Consider the following 26386-nt stretch of genomic DNA (forward strand, 5'->3'; position numbering starts at 1 on the left):
CAGGTGAAAACCTGTGAAAACACGACTCCTGGCAGAGATAATAATCAAAGCTAAAGCCTGAGAGCCTGACCCTACACACAGTGTCATCTGTGTTCCTTGTCTATGTAGGCGGCTGCTGAATGCTGCCAGGAAGGCAAACCAGACGGGTCATTTTATCTGGGTTGGCTCAGACAGCTGGGGTGCCAAGATCTCTCCAGTTCTGAACCAGGAGGAGATGGCAGAGGGAGCCATCACTATCCTGCCCAGGCGCCACTCCATCAGAGGTACATTGTGGAATTAACCACTTGGCAAACAGAGTTCGTAGCACTGTACTTGGTGTGCTCTTTTTCCCCTCTGTACCAAATACCCCCATGGGATGCTATAATAACAATAACAACAACAATAATAATAATAATAATAATACACCTTTTATATAGAAGGACAAGGATATTTTGATCTGTTTCATGTAATTAAATACTTTTTATGTATTGGTGCAGTCTTTGTAGATGCGCTGGCATTTTGTACATGCACTTCAGCTCCACCGTCAAGAAGAGTTGTTTGACAGGGGTGAGAGAGTTCCCTCTCTACAGCTTTATTAAAAATGTGGAAAATGAAACAAAGAAAAATTATCTTTGTGCTATCAGTTGATCTGCTACCAACAAACTAACAATTTAAATATAATTAATTATATAAGCAAGTCAATGTCAGAACACTTCTACCTATCAGTTTGCTGTGACACTGTCTGTGCGTCAGTACCAATGAAACCATTGATCTGTCCATGCAGGGTTTGATCGTTATTTCATCAGCCGCACGCTGGAAAACAACAGGAGGAATATCTGGTTTGCAGAGTTCTGGGAGAACAACTTCAACTGCAAACTCAGCCGTCATGCTTTGAAGAAAGGGTCTGGGCTCAAAAAGTGCACAAGTAAGATATTCCTCTACATCAGTTAACAGTTACTTATATAAAATATATAAATATCTTCACGGTTTTGCGTTGAATGAAGTGACACATTTGTCTTACTGTATTCTCACTCATGCTCACCTGTTAAACACTGGAACAGAGGCAAATGTAATATTTAAACGTGTGGTTAGTCTCAAGGCCCATTGCAGCATTGTACTGTATAACTGCTGAGTCTGAGGTGTTCACACACCTGGTCGGTTATAGCAAGTTAATGGCTTCATAAGTCTTCATGGATAAATATTGTGTACCTGCAGGCCCTGTGCCACATGCACATGCAGCTGCTGATAGCACTATCTGTCCATGTGGAAAATCACTGGGAGATTTTAATGAGATTTAAACCCAATTAAGGAGCCCAGCACATATTTAGAGGGAAGGGTCAAAATTCTCAGTACAGAATGTTTCTCTTGAGGGTTTCTCACAATGCCCCATGCCCCCAAACTCCTATCAAGATAATTATGTGCTTAATTAGTTCATGGAATCTGCAAGACAGAACAAATGGCCGAACATAAAGAAATGTCTCATCAACATAATTTGTTGTAATCACAATATAATATAATTTCATGCCTGTGCATGTGTGGCTGTCCGTCCACCAATTTAATTGGTCCCAAACAACACTGTATGTAAAAACTCAAATCTAGATGCCATGCAATGATTGATTAGCCCATGGCTTTTCCTCTAGCGCCACCCTTTGGATTATTTAGTCTTCGTGTATACTGATTGTCAAAGCTCGAATATACCTGCACCTTATTTTAATATTATAGCCTATTACATTCACATACTTCTGACCAGCATCTCTGGGCCTTCGACATTATGTATCAAACATTCATTAGTTTTATGAAAGGAAATGAACGACTGAGAGACTTTTTATGAAATATCATGAGTCAGACCCCATAAGGGCTATATGTATACATGCTTTCCTTGTTTGTTTTCTTCTTTTGACCTGGCATGAGTCAGACCCCATAAGGGCTATCTATCCATGCTTTCCTTGTCTGGTTTCTTCTTTTGACCCGGCATTTTTTTCCTTTCCTTTTCTTCTTTTTTTTTTTACAAGCAATAATAATACGTTATTAGGCTTGCAGATAAGAGTCATGAGACCCATAGGGTAGGAGGGAGGGCTATCTCCTGTTTCTGTACTGTGAGGCAGCTTGATGTACAAGTACACCCCCTGGACATAATTCTAGTAGCCTATGTCGCAGGGACTTACTATGAGCTCAAATTGATGCCAAGTGGGGAGGCATTGGCTCCCTTTGTTAGAGACTTTGGTATGACTCGGGAGGCGGGGATCAAACCCCGACCTCCCAATCTCAGGGCGGACACTCTACCGCATTAACGCAAGGCCATGCACTGAGCTGGTTCTGCAAGACATAGATTTGTATTTGTGTGCCCTTATCTGCAACATTCATGTTTCTTCCCTTTTGTTATATACTGTAGGTTCTTGAAGGTTTTATTTATCTTATTAAAAAAAAGAACATGAATAAAAACATGAATAAATTTTGTTTGCCGGTGATATGTTTTGGCGCATCTTACATACAGTATAATTAGTGAGCCCTCTTTGCATGTTTGTGCGTCCGAGGTCCCACAGCAGGCCAGTAGTCCAAGTTTTCCCAAAGTTGGCACAAATATCGATGCTCATGGGTTTGGCTTTAGTTAGGCTACTTTCCCTGCGATACATTTTCATACAATTCATAGAAATTGCATAAGTAGTAATTTCTTTGCCCAGATTATGGCCACCAGGGGAGCAGCTCTACTGTGTTTGCTTGCCATCTACACTGTACACTGGAAGCTGCAAAGACAACACATTCTCATTCCCGATGGTCAGGATAAAATACAATGTTGCAGTGCTGGTCAAAGGCGGGTTAGTTAATTGTTACAGTAAAGAAGCAATGGTAAAATAATAATAATTGGCATTTGAGCCACGGACCACCATTTGATGAGATTGACCCAAAACGTTGAATATATATATATTTCGTTGGATAAGAAGACAATTTCATGCTGTATTGATGTTGGTACCATAGAAGAGATACTGTAACAGGCAAACACAAACAAAATAACAATTAGTCTACAGTCTCTAATTGTGTAGACTTCTTGTAATGTAGTAAGTAGGCCTAATGCAGATGCTTAACAATAAATGAACTCTTGAGAGTGTAAAATGAAACCAAATTAACCCACACCAAATTCAGTCTTTTCGTTCACTGAAAATAGTTAATGTACAAACTCACTTTTTAGATCCGCTATTTTTGGTGAGCATTCGTTCGCCTATTTTCGCGGAACATTCGGCAGTTATGACATATGCCGAAACTATAGGGACGCTGGGGTTCACATGGTCAACCTTTATTGTCAGCTATGCATTCTGGCGAGGCCGGGGGACCATGCAGCATCTGTTTCATCACAGTGTGAATATCTCAGGTGTCTCTCTACCATCTTCAAGGCGAGTCGACCATGTGGTATATGGCTGCAGAATAACCAATGTCTTCAGGAGGACTTGGATTGTCAGTGTGATCAAAGAGAAGAGGGATGGGCAGTTTTGGGATGTGGCTGACTGGGGAGATGAGAAAGACAAGTCTTTTATGTGTGAATGAGGGAGATGTAAAACTGATATTGATTAATGGTGAGAGGAGAGAAAAGGTAGAGCAGCCTGGGTATCTCATGGTACCCTGCTCTGCTTTCCCTTGCTAATTGATGTTGCTGGGGAAAGTAGAACAATGCAGACAAAGCAATGTCCTTTGTATTAGTTATGTTTAGAGTTAAACTACAGCATGGAATGCACCAGCACTAACAATATTCTTTGTTTTCCAAATAATACCCAAGTTCTGCTGGTAATGGCTGAGTGGACAGATGTATTGTTCTAAGCTTCTAGCTTTTTGAATGGCACTTTAATAACTAATTTGGGGCGAACAACTTCAGTAAACACAAACTTACTAGAAATATGGGAATATACAATATGATGCGTTTCTGATATTTCCTCTAAAACAAATTATATTGAATTTACCGTAGTAGGTCAAATTAATTTAACCAACTAAACCTATTACTATCACTTCACATTTATGTTATTTTGTTTGTTTTGCAGAGCTATACGTGTGCAGCAGCTGTCTTTCTCTTCCGGCACTATTTTTATTTGCTTGGATTTGCTTTATAGGTGTAGGTGGAGGAGAGTAATCACGTCATTGCATAACAGTATGAATTATCCTATCTGATTGTATTAAACAGCGTTACACTACGATGAATTTATGGACAGAAAGTATAGTTCATAACATGGCTATGATGGATTTTTAACATGCATACAAAGAGGATAACTTTCCATACAGCTTCAATATTGGTGAGTCTAGTGTTGTTTAATAACCAGGACTTATCTGTTTCAATGAATGGGCTGTCAAGAGTTGGTATTGCAACTTAGGATGCCAGATAGCATCCTAGCATCTAAGTGGTTGGTGGCTACTGTAAACTGGTAGTTGCAACTTGCTGTTGCATAGCATTGTGGAGCCTCGGATTTACGGGCACTCCCTCTTCCCTTCCACATTTTAGTGGCTGGACCGACTGACCTCCTGCGGGACCGACCGACATCCCGCGAGACCGACTGTGGCGATCAGCGTTTTGATCTAGCTCCTCCTGGAGATTGTTATTACTTTTGCAACATGCTGTGGACTTATTTATTATAAAGAGTCATGCAAATCATGTTGTTCTACTCATAATGTATTCAGCGCTTGTATACAATGTCATGGGTCCTTCCTGAGAATTATCCTACATTTTCATGTTAAGGACTTTGACATTTCCAGAGGTTGTTGTGGTATATGCTGTGAAAGACTGTGTGACCTACGTAGACAAGAATGGCAGAAAATGAAAATGAGATGGTGTCGGCAGTCTTTCAGACAGCGAAGACCGGATGGCCTGTCGCCAGGCAGGAGCAGTGAAAAGGTCAAAGGAGTATTAGCCAACATAGACACTGTCACAAAGTGACTTGTGTGACACCTCTGAGTGGGTGATGCCATCAGTTTGAAGCTGATGTGCTTAATCTGAGTGAATTTCTCTGAGAGAAGGCTAAATGCTACCCCCAGGAATGTGTGGGAGGGAGCCAACTCGGCAATAGGAAGAGAGAGAGAGAGTGGCATAGATAGAAATGGCAAAGGAGAGATGGGGAGGGTGGTTGCGCATGGAACAGAATCAACACAAAGTTAGTGTGTAGTGGCTGCCAAACCCATGTGAGAAAAATACCTCTCACACCCCATCTGGCTTAGAGGGCTCCCCATGGCTTATGTGCGTCAGCCAAACGGTTACAATCTCTGTCCAATTTCTGGCCCTGTGGTCCTTAATTGCAGACCCATAACCCCTGTCTTTAATTCAAGCATATGAAGGACTCTTGAGATAACCATATTAAAATGCCATTGGTTTGCAGGGAGGTCCTGGTGTTTGATAGTGAATAAATAATGGACGGAAGGACAGACTGCAACAGAGAAGCAATGTACTGATTTCAGAGGCGGCAGGGCTTCCTTTTTTATCTGTTATTTTACAAATAAAAACCTGTGCACATTCATTATAGTGGTCAAGAACCCCCATCTGCCATGAAAAATAATCAAAACGTTCTATTTTTTTTCTCTCTTTCAAAAATAGCATATACAAGCACCCAGCGTGTTGTAAGCTTGTAGCTCTGCTACTTTTGAATAGCCAACATACAAATGGATAAGGTGATTACAATGATTGTGATGCTATGTTAACTACTTTTGTTTTAACACATTTAATGCCGGAAGTGCTTCAAAATAGGAGCTCTGGGGTGCCGGAGTTGTCTGATCGCTTTTACTCTGAAAGCCATGAACCGGAAACACTTTCCTAAAAAAGTTGACTTTACAAAGTGACCTCACATCCCCGATCATCTTAATTTATTTTTTCACGCTCCAAAAAGCGTTCATATTTTGCTGGAGAGACGGATGAGGTGCAGAAATGAAGCGCCAGCATATCGATCCATTCATCACCACGGAGAGCGCCCTGGATTAGGAGATACGAGTCATTCTTTCCGCCGCGCTAACATGGGAGTCAATGACAAGCTAATAGTTGCACAGAGCGTTAGCGTACGGAAAGCGAAAAGCGAAATGCCAAAAAAAAAAAATAGGAAAAATTCTAAATATTCTTATCTCGCCCCGTATCTTTGAGGGTGCGCTAGGACGTACAGGTACGTCCATTGTACCTCTCGGTTCGAATCCTTATGAAGTACAGGTGCGTCCTATGAACTGAAACGGTTAAAATAGAAAGGTGAGGTCGCACAACTTGTAGTCCCGATGCCAAAAATACTTTTATTGTTACCAATGTTGCCTTCTTCAGGGTACTTTTGTTTTAACATAATTGTATTGAAGGAATGTCACAGGAAGATATATATCAGTAGTAAAAACCCTTCAAGTATTTATATGTTAACTACTTTTACTTGTCCCCGGACCCCCAAGGTTAACTACTCAACATGTCTTCCTGTTGGTCTGTTGCAGACATTATTCTGTGTGCAATTTAGTCAGCCCGTTGCCCATTATCATTATAAAAACCTTTAAACTTACTCTACAGTCGACACACACCCCCTGCTGTGCACTTTTAACTTGCAAAGCTTAATTGAATTCCATTCAGCAGGTGTATAAACGCATGCAGCTATGTCATTAACTCATCCCTGATAATTACCCTATTGTTAATCTAAATGGAACACTCATGCGTACATTTTTTTTAATCTCCCCTCTACATACGGTGGAGTTGCGTGGAGACTGCTTTAACAAGCTCTGCTAAGGAGAGGACCATGAGTTTGGATTGACGTATTCCCTCCCCACCTCTCCGCACGCACACACACACACACACACACACACACACACACACACACACACACACACACACACACACACACACACACACACACACCCCTTACTACTCCTGACAGCAAAACCCTATAAAAAGCTAACTTGGACAGAATTAAAGCACTGATCATCAAGTTATTCCATTCATCTTGTGAGGAGATTAGACATACATTGTCTGCAGAATGGATGTCCTTACTGCTGCCTTCCTATACTTCTTCACTGTCATGGCCTCTCCAGTTTAAATCACTTGTGCACCATCACTAAATCACTAGATGCACCATTTGTCAACGTCGGGTTTGGAGACACCTGGTGGTCGCCGGACCCTATGTTGAATGTTCTAAATACGTGCTACAATATTATAAAAAATATATATTAACAGCGGAGGAGTATGTCAGGCAGGTCATGTTAACATAAAATCTGGAAATTAAGTATAGACCTAACGTTTACAAAACGGCAATTCCTGGACAGATAGGAAAAAGAGTTTTGGTGTTGTTTTTTAACTGATTTCTCAGAGGAGAAAACCTTGCACTCCAGATATTGGAATTGATTCAGTTCACTGCAGCGTTCCAGATATTTACCTTCTAGCTAATTGTGAGAGGCAGGCCCCATTCAACACAGGAAGGCTAAAGAGGCAGGCCCCATTCAACACAGGAAGGCTAAGACACACTGAGGACCAATGCATTTTCTTCTATGTCCTTTGGACCACTGCCACATGCTCCATTAAAAGGGTTGGCTCATTCTGAGAGGCTTTTTACAGAACAGAACCGCCCTGATGTCTGACTTCAGCTGCTTTACAAAGTGGGGGTAACAGTATATATTAGAAGAACACTGGCAAAATGACTGCTTGCTGCTTTTGATTCCGTAGGACGGGACAATAATGTGTTATAGTCAGTATTTATATCTACAGCTGATTCTCAACCTTTTTAATTTCAAGGACCTCGATCCAGTTTGATATGCATTAGGCCACGGACCCCATCATTTTTCTAATCTCTGGGAGCCAAGTCTATAAAATAAGTGTTTTTAATTGAATTAATTTAAATCTGATAGTGCACAATTGGGGCCCCTGGAAACCCATGGAAGGACCCCTGGTTGCACAATGCAATTTGTAATTTTGTTACAAGTAGTACAGTAGTACTTAGTAGTTGTTGAGAATTTGACACATGCACATATGTCAGTTTGCTTCTAAATATAGATGTGAAAGTGGGCCATATATGTTTTCATGAAGGTCAAGGATGAGCAAGTATAATTTGCTAACCACTTGTACCTTAGAGAGTGGTCACACTTGCCTTGATTGCGCGATGATGGGTCTGATCGTTTCCTGATTGATGATCATTTCCGATGCACTTAAAAAAAAACTTCAAACTCTCTCCTATGATTGCCTCATTCCCTTGAAATCTAAATGAATACAGAGATTGACGACAAGGTTAATAATGAGCCAACTCAGTGGCCACAGCAGGATGTAATTTATCAGAAGTATAGCCTAGATGGGGGGGGGGGCTGTCCAAAAGTACAGTAATATCGCAAAAGGGACGGTCACATCATTGTAAAACAAGGAATGATTACATACGTAGTAATAATGTGTCAGGCCTTTGTTTTCCCCCCCACATTATTTTAGTAACGTGTATGTTTCTCTGTCGCAAATAATTATACAACACTATTAGAAATTTAACACTATTATTTCAACTTGGGCGAGTCCATTTGGATGCATATTGTCGGGCTTTGGAGACCAAACTAGGCATATGAATACATTTGGAGCGTATTCTGCAGGCACACGCCGTTGTCTTTTGCTGCTGCTGCGGCTAGTAGCGTTGCCCCGTCCACCACAGGGTGCAAACACACAGACACAGTGGATTATTTTTGAGCGAGCAAAAATATATAGGGCTATATCTTGCACCACCCCTTACCCCTTATACCTAAACTTATTTGCCATTTTTTACTATTTAAAAAAACCTTTTAAAATATAGTTAAAATAGATGATCTACATTCTACAAGCTCACAATGTGTAGATGTAGATTGGCTAGTTGAACTATTTTAAAATAGTTGGTGAAACATCTGTGAACGGAAATCTAAAATATAACATCATTTATTTCTAGTGTCGGTGTAAATAACATACTGTATCACAACGTGGCACATTGTCAGCTATTTTCAGACATGGCATGCAACCAAGTATAAATCATGCATAATATGCCATGTGATGTGGCTCATTTGAGTCTGTCCTTTTGTACCCTACAGATCAGGAGCGGACAGGAAAAGACTCCTCTTATGAGCAAGAAGGCAAGGTGCAGTTTGTTATTGATGCTGTCTATGCGATGGCACATGCCCTTCACAATATGCACAGGGAACTATGCCCAGAGAAGGTGGGCCTCTGCTCCAAAATGGAAACCATCAACGGGACTCTGCTGCTCAAGCACATCCGCCGCCTCAACTTTGCAGGTCAGTCAAGTTTATTTTGGAATGTAATGCACGCTCATTTATCTTGCTGCGAGGTGATGTTCCGTCTTTCATATACCGCTGGGTGCAATTTAAACAGAGCAGCGATATGCATTGGAAAGGTATAATGATTTCCGCTATCCTTTTTGAGAAATTATTTTCAAACGGTATTTCCAGGGTCAATAGAAAAAAGAATTGCTCACAATTTGCCAACAAGACTACTACTTATTTCCCCACATACTGTATAGTGCATTGATCTGAAAAGACTTTGGTCCTCGGTCTAGTCTGAATGTGCGTGCAAACTTTCACCTAAATCATGTTCATGATTTGAGGCATTTTGTTTAAAACGGACCAATCCTGCAAACTTGAAGCCAATCTTAGCGAATCGGGATGGAATATGGAAAATTGGATTGATCCGTGTTGATCGCATGCCTATAGAGATACTGTGTAGTGTGTACCGATTTGCGTGATGTACTGTATAGATAAAATCTCTAGGACTAATAATTGTGTTTTGCAAAAACCGGCCTCATGCTGTCGCTATAACAGACCATTCTGGAACATTTTGGGCAGGGAGTGTGTGTGTGCACAATTTCGTAGCGACAGGGCCAACAGTGCCGGAGATTAACTGGTAACAGACGGAAGGACGAACAAACGTACAGACAGGGGAGAAAACATAGTCTTTGCCATGCCTATCGGTGTGCAAAGAAAAACACGGCTTCTCACTTATTAGGATGGTAGTATGACTCATACTCGAAAACACCCGTCCTTGGTTATGGTGACTCATACTGTATGAGTGACCAGAATCAAGGACCAGCGCTACCGACTGCGCCACCGTGTACCTGTCTTCAGCCTTTTAATCAAAACAACTATTTAGATTTTTATAACTCTCCTGTATAGCCTACTGTAACTACTGCACTAGCTACTGTCCAGTATACTGGAAATTCTGAAAGTGACAGGGGAATGTTATGAGGTCATGAGCACACTTTCTGGTTCAGATCTATAGCAGCACTAAAGAGTAAGTCTAACATGTGTAAGTGCTCAATTGGACCACAACTTCAGTTTCCCTAGCTGTTCATTGATATTGGAGCTGCAGCGGAATGTTAATGACTTTCTTACTTCATATTCTTGAGAAATACCAATACGGGTCGAAACGTTGTCCTGCCTGCTGTGATTGTAAATACATTTACCTGGAGCATTACAAAGTGAGTTGTGAGCCCTTGCTTTTGTCCATGATATCTGTTAGTTTAACAGTTTGTCTCAGCGCCAAGATCGGAGGGTGTGCGCTGTCTTATTCTGACCCTTTCTTACCACCTCATCTTGGTTTGACCGGAAGTCTAGTATTCATGCTTGGGTCTCGGAGCTTTGTGTCAAGCTTTGTTGGGACAATGCAAAGTCGCACATCTCTGCCAGGTTGGCTTTTAACCAAGACAAGATACAATATTAAAAGAAAATATTCAATGTATTTAATGTTAATATAATTTAATGTTCATTGTCAATGGCATTTAATGTTAGTGTTGCCACAAAAAGCCGATTTGTTCAGACACATATGGCGTAAATTCTCATTTCATTGTCAATTGCAAATGTGACACATGTTGTGATGAAAAGCTACTATATAGCCCCTCAAAAATGTGCGGAGAATGTCTGAAAAGTGCAAACTGACAATGAAAATGAACTGATTAATTACTGTAAGTAATCAAATGGCACGTGTGGGGAATTTGGCAGGTGTAGGCTGGGGTTGCCATGGCAATCAATTGGCTCAGGCAGAGTCTGGAGATTGGATGGGGACATTATTTAGGTCCACTACCACAGCCTTTTCTGGCAGTTCTGAACTGTGTATCCGACCAACTCAAGGCCGGGCACTGCACTCCCTGTGTTGGTGTGGAACGCGTGTGTCGAATTTATAGCGTATGTTCTCGCCGCCTCCTGCTTTACTGGCACTCCCAGGTGAGCCTCCTTTTCCTTGGACTCGCTGGCATGAGTCAATCAGGGAATAATGTTTTCTGAACAAAACTACGGACCTGTAAATATCTAAAAAAGTTCTGTTTGGTAAGTGTATATTCGACTGAGAGTTGCTGAAAGGATGCAAAGACCTTCTCCATATATAAGTCCTTAAAAGTATAAATCCCAAGACTTTTCCAGGTTGAAAAGGCACCATCTATCAAAGAGGGATGTAAAATATGATTGGCTGCTATTGGGACATTGATAGAGAGTGAGTGCAATCCGAAATGGCGTCCAAATTGGATCGGATTGGATTGGAGTTTTTTTTAACAATAATATTTTTAGTGTATAGGGCGGTTGAGGAGAGAATGGGAGAGGCATGAGTCATTCAGGACCTACAGTACATCATGGACTGACAGACACTCAAGTCTGGACTGACAGACTTGAGTGTAGTCTGGAAACGAGCCACGCTAATCCACTGTCTTGGCACGGTGAGACAGCGGATATTTAAGATTGGGGACTGTGTCACATTGCTGGTCATTTCTCAGCCGCTCAGTGTTATCCTCTGGAGGATTTTATTTCGCCAGCGCAAACAGCAAGATGAGGCGAGTCAGTTCATCAATATGAGGCCGATTTGAAGGGCTGGCTAAGCGTGTGTAAGTTTGGAGCAATACGAGATTAACTGATTAGAGACCAGTTGGCTGAGCACACAAACAACCCAAAGGTTTGGGAGAAATTGATTATGCCCCCGGATGACCTGACAATTAATAAGGCTGAGGAGATAGCTTTCCAATTTGAGTCAGTACTGGGTTTTGCCACTCATTTGGCTTGCACCTCAGTTTCCTCTACCCTCTCATTCAACTATTCCAGTTCCCCTCCGGGACGTTTCCCACATAAACTACACAGGACTCCAGCGGACTCCAGTGTGTTGCTGCAGTAACACGTGCAACCGGGACCCAGAACTGTCCCACCAGAGGGCATTGTTGTGAGAAGCAAACCCACTTTGCAGTTCTGCACCAGCCACCTCTTCAAAACAGCCCTTCTCACGTATTGATCCAGCACCTACAATACACTCTGCGAGCTCTACTCACCGCACCTTGGATTTAAAATCTGGTGGTTGCGTGGAGGAAGATAGGAAAACTCCCCTTGTGTGTCGACCTCAAGGTGTTAAATAAGGCAGTCCTCCCTGACAAGTACCCACTGCCTACAGCGCAATTAACAACTGACCACTCAGTTCCATGATTCCACCACATTCACCAAGATCCATCTCCACCAGGTTTATCTGCAGGTCTCGCTGCATAGCTGAAACTTCATTGCCTCTGTACATGGGGGTGTTTCGATACATCTTCTTAGGCTCTCCATTGAGGCGTTCCATGAAGCCTTTTGGGCTCAATACATGTTCATACATGGTCCAACCCCTGCTGTCCATACAATGAGTACCTTTAGTTTGTGGGGTTCCCATGGAAGGCCGTGCAGCACTGTCAAGATATGATGTGGTGGCCTTGCATTAACAGGGACATCAAGGTCTTAGTGAGGGACCTTGTGGGGCAAGCTGTCTAGCAGCGCCAATGATACAACCTCCAGCGGTCCATGGTGGTTGTCTACTACGACCTACTGTACATTCCAAGTGCTCTCCACATGTGTAGTAACTGACTTCCTAGACTCTGGATTTGGATTGGCTGAGGGGCTCCTGCGACTGTGTCACCAGCTTGTGGGCACAACAAAGTTCTCAACCATCAACGTCAGACCTATCGCCCGGCATTCGGCCTGGCAAAGATAACCACAGGAAGATTTTCTGTAGATTTATTAATATGAAATGATATGCCGACAGTACTAATTCAAGAGATGCAATACACTACATCATATACACTATGTCATCCTAGGCAGATTAGCTATGATATGCAAATAGACCACTGACTAAAGTTTGCTGTCATTGTATTGTCAAATAAGGGTTTCTGGATACCAAGGTTCACGATTGCATTGTAATGTATATTGCAATGCACACAAAGAATCACAAAGATGGCCTGTGGACAGGATATAGATGATGAACCATGACTTTAAAAGTGCAGTTGTGATCAGCACACCACTGAGTTGAAGCTGCTAGACCAGTGGTTTTCAACCAGTGGTCCGGGGACCACCAGTGGTCCTTGAGAGGGTTCCAGGTGGTCCCCAGCTAAATTATGGAGAGTTAATAGACCCTTATAGATCTTTAACGCTCGAGAATGTAAAATGAAACCAAATGGCATTAGTTAATTTACAAGACGTTACAAATTAGAGAATGTAGAAGAATTGACATTTTGGTCAACGTTTTGCCTGTTATCTCTCCTACCTTGAGATAACAGGCAAAAGTTGATCAAAAATAACAATGGAATGTTACATGAACCTCCCAAACACTTTGTGTGGGGTGGGTCTATGATGGAGTCCCCAGTCAGGATGGTGGTCCCTGGGTCAAAATCTGTTGAAAACCACTGTGTGAGACGGATCAGTAGAAAGATAAGTAGAATAATAAATCTGTAATGCTGTAATATGTTTTTCCGTATTTTTCCAACATTTCAGGCCATCTACTGTGCACTGCTGTTTATTCTACTACACACAATCTATCCTGACATAATTCAAAGTCACATTGTCCCTGATCATGTTCCCATTCTGTTTGAAACAACATCAGCTATGCCTTTGAAACACATCTGCATCAATACAGTATGTTCAGTTGTTGGGAATTCACTGATTGCAGGGGAAGTGGAGCACGTGTGGTTCACTCAATGTCCTGTGGCGTGTGCAACATTTTACAGTAATGCATTCATTTATAAATCACTAAATCAAAACAAGGCAAATATTGTTTGTGCAGGAAGTCAGGGCTACTTTCTTTTAAAAATTGTTCTTGTGAAATTTGTTTCATATTTGTTTTAATTTGGATTTGTCTATGATTTTCATATTTAGTAGTATTTAGTTTTATAAAAAGCCACATGTGATTTTAGAGAGGCTAAGGGGTTTCAGACCCCTTAGCTGTTCTAAAATCACTGTATACTAGCCTCATGGGGCTTATTGCTTTGATCTTCATAATGTGATAAGTGATGCACTCTACTGTATAAGAAATCCCTCAAGTCTTACAGTATATTCCCTCATTAATAGCAAACAAAACAGTATTTGACAGAGAGATGAATCCTTTTGAGGCTGGGGTAGGGGGGTATTCACTGAACAGTCACATATGCCATATTTAACTGCATATATTTGAAGACATTCCGTCTGGTGTGTCATCCATTCCCCACTGTGCTTGGGCCAACATGCCCTTTTCAGGCTGCATACATAATGAAACCCAACTGATGAAGGTCAAATGTCAGTACTTAAAGTGCAGCCCTGTTGTAATTACTCTGAGCGAGCCGTATCATTGGCCAACCCACATTGCACTTATCGTTCCATGCCAGTCCACTGAGCAAGTTGATGGCCGATAACCTTTGTAGTGGACCCCAGGTATGACAGGCACTGGCTTTGCTGGGATATTTCTTCCAGTGTGGTAATATTATATAGGTTAACCCTGTTGACTGGGGTCCCCCATAATTCTATAGTTTGTCCCCTCCTTTTTTCCCTCTACACTAAATATCTTATCGCTCTACAAGCTCACAACTTGTACTGTGAAACTTTTAGCTGACTTTTGTCCTATTATGAAATGCCCATAGGAATAGGGAAGCTGTAGTATTCACATGCCTATACTAGACCCTAGAAGTTGTGATGCAGGTAGTAGTTTTCAAGAAATCTTGTTTAGGAGCAAAGGGTTGGACAGTCAGACAGTTTCATGGCAACCCAACCATTACAGTGACACTAGAGAAATACTCATGGTGTCACCCAAATCGCTAGGTTTCATCCTCCAGGGAGCAATACGCTCAGTGGTTTCATGCCAAACTGCCCATATTCTGGGCCCAACGGTGACATTAGAGACACGATCAGAAGGGTTCATCCTCTGAGAATAAAGGTGCACGTGCACAGGAAATTTTGCGGTAGTCCAGCCAGTACCTTTCGAGATATCCTTAGACGGACCAACATTGCCATCCTTAGAGCCCCACCACTAGCGGAGTTAAAAAACAAAACCCTTGGCTCTATAGCTTTCTTTAATCTAAATCCTGCTCTCTTCAAGTGCTCATAGGCTCATTCAGAAGCAGCCAGAGCCGGTGCATACAAAGCAGAAGTATATCAAACAGCTTCAATACGTCCTCCTGCCCTGTTTGACACTCCTTCTGGTGCCCACACCTCCGCCTTTGAAGCATCTAAAAGTAGTTTAAATCTTCAGTAGGACACAATTGAATGAAGCTTCCCATCAGTATTGCATGTCTCTGGCTCATGTCAGAGAGCGTGTTGTTGTCCCTCTGCCGCAGAGAGAGAGAGGGAAAGAAAAACATACCTGTGGCCTTCCTACTAGTCATACTCACCAGGCAGGAGTTTGGCGAACATGGTAAAGACAAGCTCTGTGTCGGTTTTTCCCATGCAACTATATGCCACTCTCTTCCCCTTCAAGAAGGTATCAAGTCTCCATTGTGTATAAGTTAAAGATGCTTGCAGATGAAAACTCTCATGTTCATGCAACATATCCAAGCTCTTTTCTTTGCAAACTGAAGCTGAAGTACACTTATCGTTATTGCAGTATGACTGCAGGCAGTCTCCCTGCCCCTCACAGTTTCCTTCACTCTTTAGTATTGCCACTGGTGTACCCCAAACACAATGTGGGCTTATTAGCTCAACACCTTTCGGTGGCTGATAGGTCTACTCTACTCTAAAGAGCATGCCACTGAATGTGTATTCCCATTTAAAACCCAGCTTGAGGGCACTTACAGATAGCAGAAGCCTATTTATTGGGATTGACAAATCACACAAACACCAGGACAGAGATTGAGAGGGAGGAGAGAAACAGCAACCCTTCAAGTGTGATTTCAGCTGTAAATTCTGCACCAGCATCCAGGTCATTAAATCCTAATGACTGGTGTAGAGGGCAACAAGCCGTGATGCCATCCACCAAGGTGTCCTGGTTGTTCATCACAGCATAACAAGCACATGTTGGATTGATAGGCAGAAAATCATTATTGCAGTACATATAATTACAGGCTATTCATAACCTCCAAACATTTCAGAAGAATATTGAATGAAGGCCAGGTTGTAGTGGGTAGCCACACACACACACACACACACACACACACACACACACACACACACACACACACACACACACACACGCACACACAGCACACAGCACACAGCACACACACAGCACACACACAAATACAGAAACACATGTGCTGTAGTGCATGGAGTATACTCTTGTGTGATGATTGGTCTGTTATATTAGCAGCCCAGCCCCGATGCTGCTGTGCTGGAGCTGCCTGGAGCCCCCTGTGGAACTCATTAGGCCCCCCCGACTAGTAAAGAGCCCTGTTTAGACAAGTGGGTCATAATACATGACAGGCCTAATTCCTCAACAACTCAAACCTTGACCATGCAGACTGCACCCTAAGGTACACCGCTATCCACTCTAAATGAAGAGATCTAGACACCAGTGGGCTCTTGAGGGCTGCGCCAATATTTCCCCCAATGCTCTCCTTAGTGTAAAGCCTGGGTTATATTTACTGTAATGTGTGGTGGTGTCACACACACCGAAAGTAAAATCACGCAGATTTATAAGCTCACAATACGTCACACTGTGCTTGTAGATCTGCCTCTATTTGTCGAACGACATGCAGAAACATTGTCAAGTTCATGTTTATATGTCTTAAGGTGGTTGCACACTGGACGCGTTTTTCAGAAAACCGATGGAGAAACGCAGCTAAAAATCCGAAAAACGCGCTCTGTGTGCAGGGACCTTTAGTTGTATTTTCAAGCACCAGAAACTGGTCAGCCTGGTATACAGTATCATACCAATCTACTCTATACTATTTACTCCTGCATGTATGTAAAAAGTTTAATGAGATGGTTCCTCTGTACTAATAGAGTAGCTATGATTCTATAGGGTGAACTTGAAGCGGCAGAAGTGACGACTTTAAAGAAAAGAAAAGAGAAGAGAAGAAAAATCTTGCTGATATTTTGAGTAACTGTATTAAAACTGTATCTTCTGGGGCTGTGTTCTGTGCAAACCCACCACCCCCCCCTCACGCTATCAAAAAAATAAGTTTGGTCCAACTGTGTGACTTCTATTGAAAATGAATTGGAGCGGCCTTCAAACACGGACAGGACACCAGACAGACACAAGACAGGTGTTTGATATGTGCGAGTGCAGCCTGGTAGTTTCCTGTGCAACAGTCTCTGGGTCACCAGGACAAAGCAGTGTTAAAGCATCTGCAGCACGGGCACTAGTGCACAGTGCGGCTCAGAGGCACCTGATTGGTAAATACCCCATGCAGGGCAGTATTGTACACTGCTTTAAGAGAGGTCAGAAGGAAATTGGCAAAACATGTTCTCCCCCATCAGAATGTGACGAGTTTCATTCAGTTAACATATGGTTCAAATAGCTAGTACACACAGTCGCACACGCACGCACACACACACATCTACAGTATAGCAGCTCACAGATGGAGAAGAACGACTGTCAACAGCATTAGTGTTCTGAAAGCATCAGTGGTCCATTTCCATCCTCTCAGTGACAGCATGTTGTCCATGTGAGCACTTACACATTTTAATACACAACGGAGACGTGAGGAGTGGGAGGCATAGAGCTCCTACAGCTCATTTAAAAAATATGATGACGAAATGATTCATTCATTATCTTTGACAGAAATGATGACAGATCAACACTATGGTTGCAGTCGGTATGTAAACATAATACCTATGTGATTCATGAACTCACCGTAATCCCCCCAATTGGTAACTGCTTTGTGATGTGGGCTGCATTGTTACATGCGCGAGGAGACGGTAATGCCCTTAATCCATCAGGGCTGACTCATCGAGATGTGGATTAGAGTGTGCTGCATCTTTCATCACCTAAACAAAACGCAAAGAAATAATGCCCATCAGCAGAAATCCAACGTCCACATTTTGCTTCCTTGTTCCTAACTGGGATTCACAGCACACTGACTTAATAAACAAGCCAACCAAGACAAGAGAAACACTCAATCACTTGCTTTGAACAGTGCATTTAGCATGAGGGAAGATTCTGTAGACCAGCAACGCCTTGTGTTTCCCCTAGGGTGAAAGCACATGGCAAAATATGTACCTTTAATGGAGTGTGACAAAATATCACAGATTTGTTTGATTGAAGAAACCCTCTGGATAGGTCTACCTTTGATCATGACGCAACTCCCCATGAGCTACACCCCACAATTGACACTGACCTTTCTAGTTATATTACATTCTATGCTCTATAAACTATTTGAAAACGTGGTTTAGCCAAAATTATTGCACACTGGTTGGAAAAATGTCCCAAAAGATCATAAGTTCACTTAAAATCCCTGGAATGGCTGCAATAATCAGTGTAGGAGAAACGCCATACGAGAGGCATCTCCATACCCTGCTTAGCTATCATCAAAGTGCTCCTGTAAGGCATTTAACGTCCCAACCGCTCCACTGGCGTTGTTCATTGGCCAACGACAGTATGTGAGAGGCTGCATAAGGTGTTGTTCATTGGCCAACGACAGTATGTGAGAGGCTGCATAAGGTGTTGTTCATTGGCCAACGACAGTATGTGAGAGGCTGCATAAGGTGTTGTTCATTGGCCAACGACAGTATGTGAGAGGCTGCATAAGGTAACTCCAAGGTCTACAAATGTGTGTGCATTTTCTCAATGGGAAACTACTCCCTTTAGGTGTTTTCTGTTAACTGGACCTGTGTTCTCAGCCAACTTACTTCTTTAAAAAAGTATATTTGTGAAAAACGACTGAATTGCAATGTGATAAATAGCAAATGAATGTGAAGTAAACAACATGATCGCTCACTCCTCTAGGCATAGCTGGCTTCCCTGTGCTCTTCAATGAAAATGGAGATGCTCCTGGACGCTACGACATCTACCAGTACCAGATCAGAGACCATTCTGACAACCGATCTGCTGAGTACAAAATCATCGGCCACTGGACGGATAAGCTCCATCTTAATGTAAGCTTTTCTTGAATTCCATACCAATGCATGGTCATAGCAAAGCAGCTGATGGCAGGCTCAGTCTACAAATGTTCCATTCTTATTATGTTGATGTGGTGTTCAAAGTTGAAAATATCACAAGGGTGCTTTAAATGATCAACAGTGTGATATAAAGAATGAGAGCTTTAGGAGCTTAATGACGGACATACTGTATCTACATATATACTAATCACTTAAGACAGCATCAACGGAAATTGAAAATACTATATTACAAGTTGTGGTATAATATCAATATGTGGGTGGCTCTGGCTCAGGAGGTAGAGCAGGCAGTCGGCGGTGTGTCCTTAAGCAAGACACTGAACCCCTGCCTCCAGTGGTTGCCACCATTGGTGTGTGAATGTGGGAAGGGAGGACACTGGTGTCGACTGTTCGCCGCTTCACCTCCCAATGTATGAATGAATCGACCATTGTAAGCTACTTTGAGTAGGCACGTAGTGCATAGAAAAGCGCTATACAAATTAAATCCATTATTATTAATACAATTATATATAAAGGGGGTCTGTTCAGGTACTGTAATAGTCAGAGTGGGGCTGTCCTGGTTTTACAAACAAATATTATAGACTTGATTCATTGATATGGTTATGAAACATCCTTTATCTGTCTGTGAAAAAGGAAGCCAGCAAATAAAAAACATCACATACTTTTTTTTAATATACATTCTGCGGGTGTCGCAATCTTTTCCAATCATCTGGTCACCCTACAGTAGGGCCTCATTCACACGTATCAAACAAATGTTCCACAATGCAATTCCAATGGGAGTCACATGGTATGACCAAACATTTGTGTTTGATGAAGCAGCAATCAAACACAAATGTTTGGCCAAACCATGTGACCCCCATTGGAATTGCATTGTGCCAGCCATTAATCAGAGACAGAGCACAGAACATTCGTTTGATACGTGTGAATGAGGCCTAGAAGGGACTGAATTAATTGCATTTGACAAAACAATGAAGAGGCGTTCAAGAAGAAAGCCTGTAAAATGGAAAATATGTAACTTAGGAGCACCTTTATTGTCTTTATAATTCTTTCAACATTGTTTTTACCTTTTGATGTATAGACTTAGTTCTGGCACCCACTGTGGAATGGGTGAGTTCTTATACTCCAAAGACGTATGCTTTTAGTTAATTAGGATTCTTTGAGCTCTTAATTCAATCCATATTTGCAGAAGAATTTGTGGGCTTTGAATTTAACCACCATGAAAACGTTAACACTGAATGTACTCTTCAGATACGTAAGTCTCTGCCGAAATGCAAAGCTGCATCAATAGAGCGTTGCAGTCCCAATGCATTTTTCCCATAGACATTTCAAAAGGTATTTATTTAAAGACGGTTACGCTGCGGACAAAGCCAACTCGAGTTGTGACAACTCATGACAACAAACCCAATATTTTGGACCAAACAAATAATTACAAAGAAGAAAAACAACAAAATAAAATATATCAATCAAAATGTGTTGTAACCTGCCGTTTCTTTCTTCTTTCTAATTATTTGTTCGGCCCAAAAAATTGTGTTTGTTGTCATGATTTGTCACGACAAGAGTTGGCTTTGTCCGTGGCGGAAACGTCTTTAAATAAATACTTTTTGAAATGTCTATGAAGAAAATGAACGGAGAATCATTTCCTGGGCCCTGGTAGGGGGCGGGACTGCGACACTTTATAGCAGTGTCCTTCAGAATGAAGATGTGATTGCCCTCTTGGCTTTTCATGTCTCTGTCATCTGATTTTATCTTGCTGTATACTTGAAGAAGAAAGGGCAGCTCCATTTGACCCCTGATTCACCCCCCTTTGACCCTCCCCAGTCACTGTGCATGCTGTCTCTGTTGTTGTACACAGGATAATATGCAGCGTACATCATGTGCCACCTGGCGGCCCGGGGGCCACATGTGGCCCCCACCTTCACTTAATGTGGCCCTCTGGTTAATATCAGAATACTGATATATTATTGATTTCAGCTGTTACAATTCCAAACATGCAAACATCACCCACTTTAATCACTTCTATAAATTACTAGCTTAATGACTAGTAATACAATTTGATTGTCTTTTTTATGTCCAATGTATTTGCATTTAAGTTCATAAAGTTAACATAATTGTCTATTTCTGACTCCTTAAATCACTGATGTGATACGATTTTCATCTCTGGGTAGGCAAACTACACTGTAACATTCTCAGTGTTCAGTGTTCTCAGTGGAACAGGCTGACAGGTCGCTCTGTCGGGAAGCTCCGTCACAGTGACATTTTACCGCTATTTTAAACAGTTTGTATTTTAACTTGGATACCACTGTGATGTTCATACACTTTGCATCATATCTGCGATCTCAGTGAGCGACACCTGGGATTACTATATTTTAAACTGTTACTGTGCTATCTGCTGCTAGCTGGTTGCGGCTCGTTTGTAGCCAAGAAAGCCAGCCGGCCAGACTGCTTGCTAGCTGTGAGGCTCGCCTTTAGCCGAGAAGCTAGAACTGCCTAAACTGTTTCACAGCCCGATTGGCTCTCTTGGATGAGTTTCACTTACCAAGCCCGAACAATGCCTCCCGCGGTTGTGACGGTACATGAAATATGGACCATCAACGAGGAGATCCGATCCATTTCAAGCCTGGTAGACGAACTCCTACGGCGTCAGGTAAGACTCCAGGAGCGCTTGTCTTGCCTGAGGGACCCAGGGGAGGGAACCTCTACCGCCGCCGCTGCTCCTCCGATGCCCCGAGCGACTGTCACCGGGCCGGGAGGAGGCCTCCCGAGCGACGTTGATCGCCAGCGGGGACACACCGAAGGCATTTCCTGGAGCCAAGCGGTGAGGGGGAATCCGCGGAGGCCACCGCATCCCTCGCTCGACTGGAATTGCACTGACGACCGCAATGGGGCATACAAGCTCCCATGCTTCAACCGCTTCTCTCCGATACAAGAACAATCACGTCTACGTTGGAACTCGCCACTTCGCCCATGGAATCACTGCGGTCCCGAACGCTCCCCGAATCGCACCTCAACCCCCCGAATTGGGAGCAAACAGTGTCGACCCAGACCCACACCACCAAGCAACTCTAACACACAACCCCCCCGCTCCACTCCTGGTCCAGGAAAAGCGACCACCACCTGGGGCCGGGATCCACCGTTGCCGCCCCCCACGATCAACTCAGCTGTGCCAAATGAATACTTAACCAGATCTGAAGCATCAATCAACACCACTGACAGTAGCACATCCACTCCCACGGAATATATTCTCCTCGGAGACAGCATTATTCGTGGTATTCAGATCTCAAATGCAAAACGCACTCTGTCTCGGGGGCAAAAATCACCGATCTGATCGAACATATCCCAAATATTATACAACGACACCCAACTGCTCACACTGTGATTTTGCACTGCGGGACCAACGACATTGGCTCAAAACAGTCTGAAAAACAACATAAAGACTATATAGCCATAGCAGAGGCTCTACATAAGCTGAAAAAGAAATGTATTTTTTCTGGCCTATTACCTAGGTTTAACCCGAACTCTGAAACCTTCAGCCGTATCTATGCAAGTGATGACAGGTTAGCTCAATTTTGTGCAGCAGATGGTCACGGGTATATTGCTAACTTTGATACATTCTGGAAAGTCCAACGCCTATACAGGGACAACGTACATATAAGCAAGGAAGGTCTACAAGCCCTGGCCACAAACATCTCCAGCCATCTCACTAACCCCAACCATTGACGCCAGCCAAACAGATATACAGTGATACCCATGCCCATACAGGTTATGATTAAGCATAGACCCACCACAACATCATCACGAACAGCTATTAAAAGCAATCTTATCCACATCAAGTGTCAGAAGCCAACTATTAGTAACGCAGAGAAAAAAATCACTCAATCAAAAATGGCTTTATGGAATGTCAGAGCACTAACAAACAAGTCTCACTTTATCAATACATTTATTACTAGTCAGAAAATAGATGTCATGCTCATAACTGAATCCTCACTAGGAACAAATAGAACAGCCCTTATAGAGGCGTGCCCCCCTGGATATAACACACATAATAAGGAGAGACAAACTCATACAGGAGGAGGAATTGCCATTATCTCTACAGATCATATTATATGCACTGAGACTGACCTGGGTAAATTCAACTCATTTGAATATTTAGCCCTTATAGTTAGAGCTGAGATACCATCACTGATTTTAACAATCTATAGACCTCCCAAAAACCTACATATATTTCTCTCAGAATTCCCACAGCTGCTGGCCATCATAAACACCAAATATCATAATATAATATTAAATGGAGATTTTAATATAATATATACACATCAATAATGAGGCAGACTCAAAAGCTAGAGAATTTACAAATCTTCTGGAAGGATTTGACCTCACCCAACATATCACTGGACCCACCCATCGACTTGGCAACACGTTAGATTTAATCATTTCAAAGGGCATACAAATAGAAAATATCTCAATATCAGAAAATCCACTATCCGACCATCATTGCATATTTTTAGATTGTGTGCTACCAACAGTTAGGATCGCAGAGGAACCCATAATTAAAAAGAGAACAATAAATCAGGCAGCAGAACTCAAATTTGCTGATATTATGAACTCGATGTGCCCCACCACCGAGGGTGGACGACTGGAGGACATGATACATGATTTCATCGATAAACTAAGCTGCACGCTTAACACAGTGGCCCCACTTAAAGAAAACGCAAAAGAAAAAAACACCATGGAAAAATGATCACATTCACGAACTAAAGAGAGCATGTAGAACAGCATAAAGGAGATGGAGAAAAACTAAACTGGAAATTCACAAAAATATTTTTAAAGAAACTATGATTACATACAATAACGGTATAGGAGATGCTAGAAGAGCATACTTCTCAAAGATCATTTCAGACAATAAAAATAATTCTAGGGTTCTTTTTAACACCATAGACAACCTACTTAACCCCCGCCCCACCTCAGAACCGTCATCCTCCCCACAGAAATGTGAGGAGTTTGCACTTTTTTTTAGCAATAAAATAACATCCATAAGGAACAATATAGCATCATCAATTAGGGATCACTCCAGCACACAGACAGTCAGACATAACACCATGAGCAATTTTAACAGCATATCAATAGAGGAACTCAACAAGATAGTTAGCAAAATCAAACCATCATCATACATTTTTGACCCAATCCCTGCCACTCTTTTTAAGAATGTTTTTAACAGTATCTCATCCATAGTCCTGCAGATAATAAACACATCCCTAGCAACAGGAGTCTGTGCAGAGGTACTCAAAACAGCCATCATAAAACCACTACTGAAAAAGCCCAACTTGGATAGCAACAACTTGGAGAACTACAGACCCATATCAAACCTCCCATTCCTGAGCAAAATCCTTGAAAAAACAGTATTTCTACAATTAAATCAATTTATCACAGATAACAATATCCTAGACCCTCTTCAATCCGGATTTAGGGCAAATCACAGCACAGAAACAGCACTGACAAAAATAGTCAGTGACCTCAGGGTCAACATGGATGCTGGGAAGGTGTCGGTGCTAGTCCTCCTGGATTTAAGCGCGGCATTTGACCTGGTAGACCACAATATTTTACTCCACCGTCTTCAACATATTGTTGGTCTAAATGGGAAAGCCCTAAAGTCCTGGATACGAACCTACATCACAGGGAGACAATTCTGTGTTCGCCTGGGAGACAGTGTATCTGGCAAACATGCTGTCCCCTTTGGTGTAGCTCAAGGGAGTAACCTTGCTCCCCTATTGTTCTCTCTCTACATGCTCCCTCTAGGAGACATCATTAGAAAGCACAACGTCAATTATCACTCATACGCAGATGACACACAATTATACATTTCCATAGAACCTCACAACACAGATGCAGTAAACCACCTCACCGCCTGCCTCAGGGATATAACCGACTGGATGAGCGCAAACCTATTAAAACTAAACGAAAATAAAACAGAGGTGCTACTGGTAGGCCCGGCCTAAGCTAAAAAGAGATCAGGTGATGAACTCTCTAGGACATCTAGCCGTGTGGGTTAAACCACAAGTAACCAGCCTCGGAGTAATAATAGATTCAGACCTCAACTTCACATCCCACATCAACAAAATAACAAAAATTGCATTTTTTCATCTCAGAAATATAGCCAAGATACGACCCTTCCTAACACAACCAGATGCCGAAAAACTCATCCACGCTTTTGTCACCAGCTGCCTAGATTACTGCAACGCTCTATTCACAGGATTACCAAAAATGGCCATAAACAGACTACAACTCATACAAAACTCTGCTGCTAGATTATTAACAAAAACAAAGAAAAGAGAACACATCACACCAGTATTACACACCCTCCACTGGCTTCCAGTCTCCCATAGAATAGATTTGAAGGTACTACTTATAGTTTACAAAACACTCAACAGCCAAGGCCCTGCATACATAACAGATTTCTTACCATCATACACTCCATCTAGAACATTAAGATCCTCAACAGCAGGTTTACTAACCACAAAAGAAAAGAATAAACCACGAAAGAAAATAGGAGAGGCAGCATTCTCGTTTTACGCACCAAAATTATGGAATACAACACAAACTAAAAACACACCTCTTCAGATTAGCCTTCTCCACCCTGCCGTAGCACTTTATTGAGGCTTCCCATCATGTATTTTATTATTATTCTATATATTATTATTTTTCTTTTAACAAATATCTTAAATGCTGGACCTTCTCATGCCTATTTCTATCTCAACGTCTGATGTCATGCACATTCACTGTCTTGTCTTGTATTATGTGTGACGTAACCTATATGACCTATCTGTAAAGCACTTGATGTATATCCTGCCTGTGAAGCACTTTGAACTGCAACCCTGTATGAAAGGTGCTATATAAATAAAGCTTATTATTATTATTATTATTATTTAGTGAAACTGCCTCGCCGATATGGTGGTTCTTCTGTGTAGGCTACAGTGGTGACCTCATGTTTATGTATTGTCTTAGTGATGTGTTTTTCTTTGCTGTGTTGTTTTGTTGTGTGTGTTATTATTATTATTATTATTGTTGTGTGATTATTTTTATTATTAGTTTTAATTTCTGAGAGTGTAAAAATGGAACCAAATACCCTTATGGGTAAACTTTTTGTGCAGTCTCAGACCCGTATAGGGTCCATTTGGTT

General features: G+C 42.0%; 1 protein-coding gene across 1 annotated transcript in view; it reads left to right on the forward strand.

Annotated features, from left to right (window-relative positions):
• The window catches only part of LOC310863042 (metabotropic glutamate receptor 4-like), a 184974-nt gene that overhangs the window by 132002 nt on the left and 26586 nt on the right, over positions 1-26386 (forward strand). Inside the window, exons 4-8 of the mRNA XM_083771166.1 lie at positions 109-263; positions 764-904; positions 8992-9192; positions 19043-19191; positions 21897-22027. Of these exons, the coding sequence (XP_083627292.1) occupies positions 109-263; positions 764-904; positions 8992-9192; positions 19043-19191; positions 21897-22027 (777 nt within the window). The remainder of the gene's footprint in view (positions 1-108; positions 264-763; positions 905-8991; positions 9193-19042; positions 19192-21896; positions 22028-26386) is intronic.

The sequence above is a fragment of the Protomyctophum parallelum genome, assembly GCF_964188405.1.
Source record: "Protomyctophum parallelum genome assembly, chromosome: 8".
Classification (NCBI taxonomy): domain Eukaryota; kingdom Metazoa; phylum Chordata; class Actinopteri; order Myctophiformes; family Myctophidae; genus Protomyctophum; species Protomyctophum parallelum.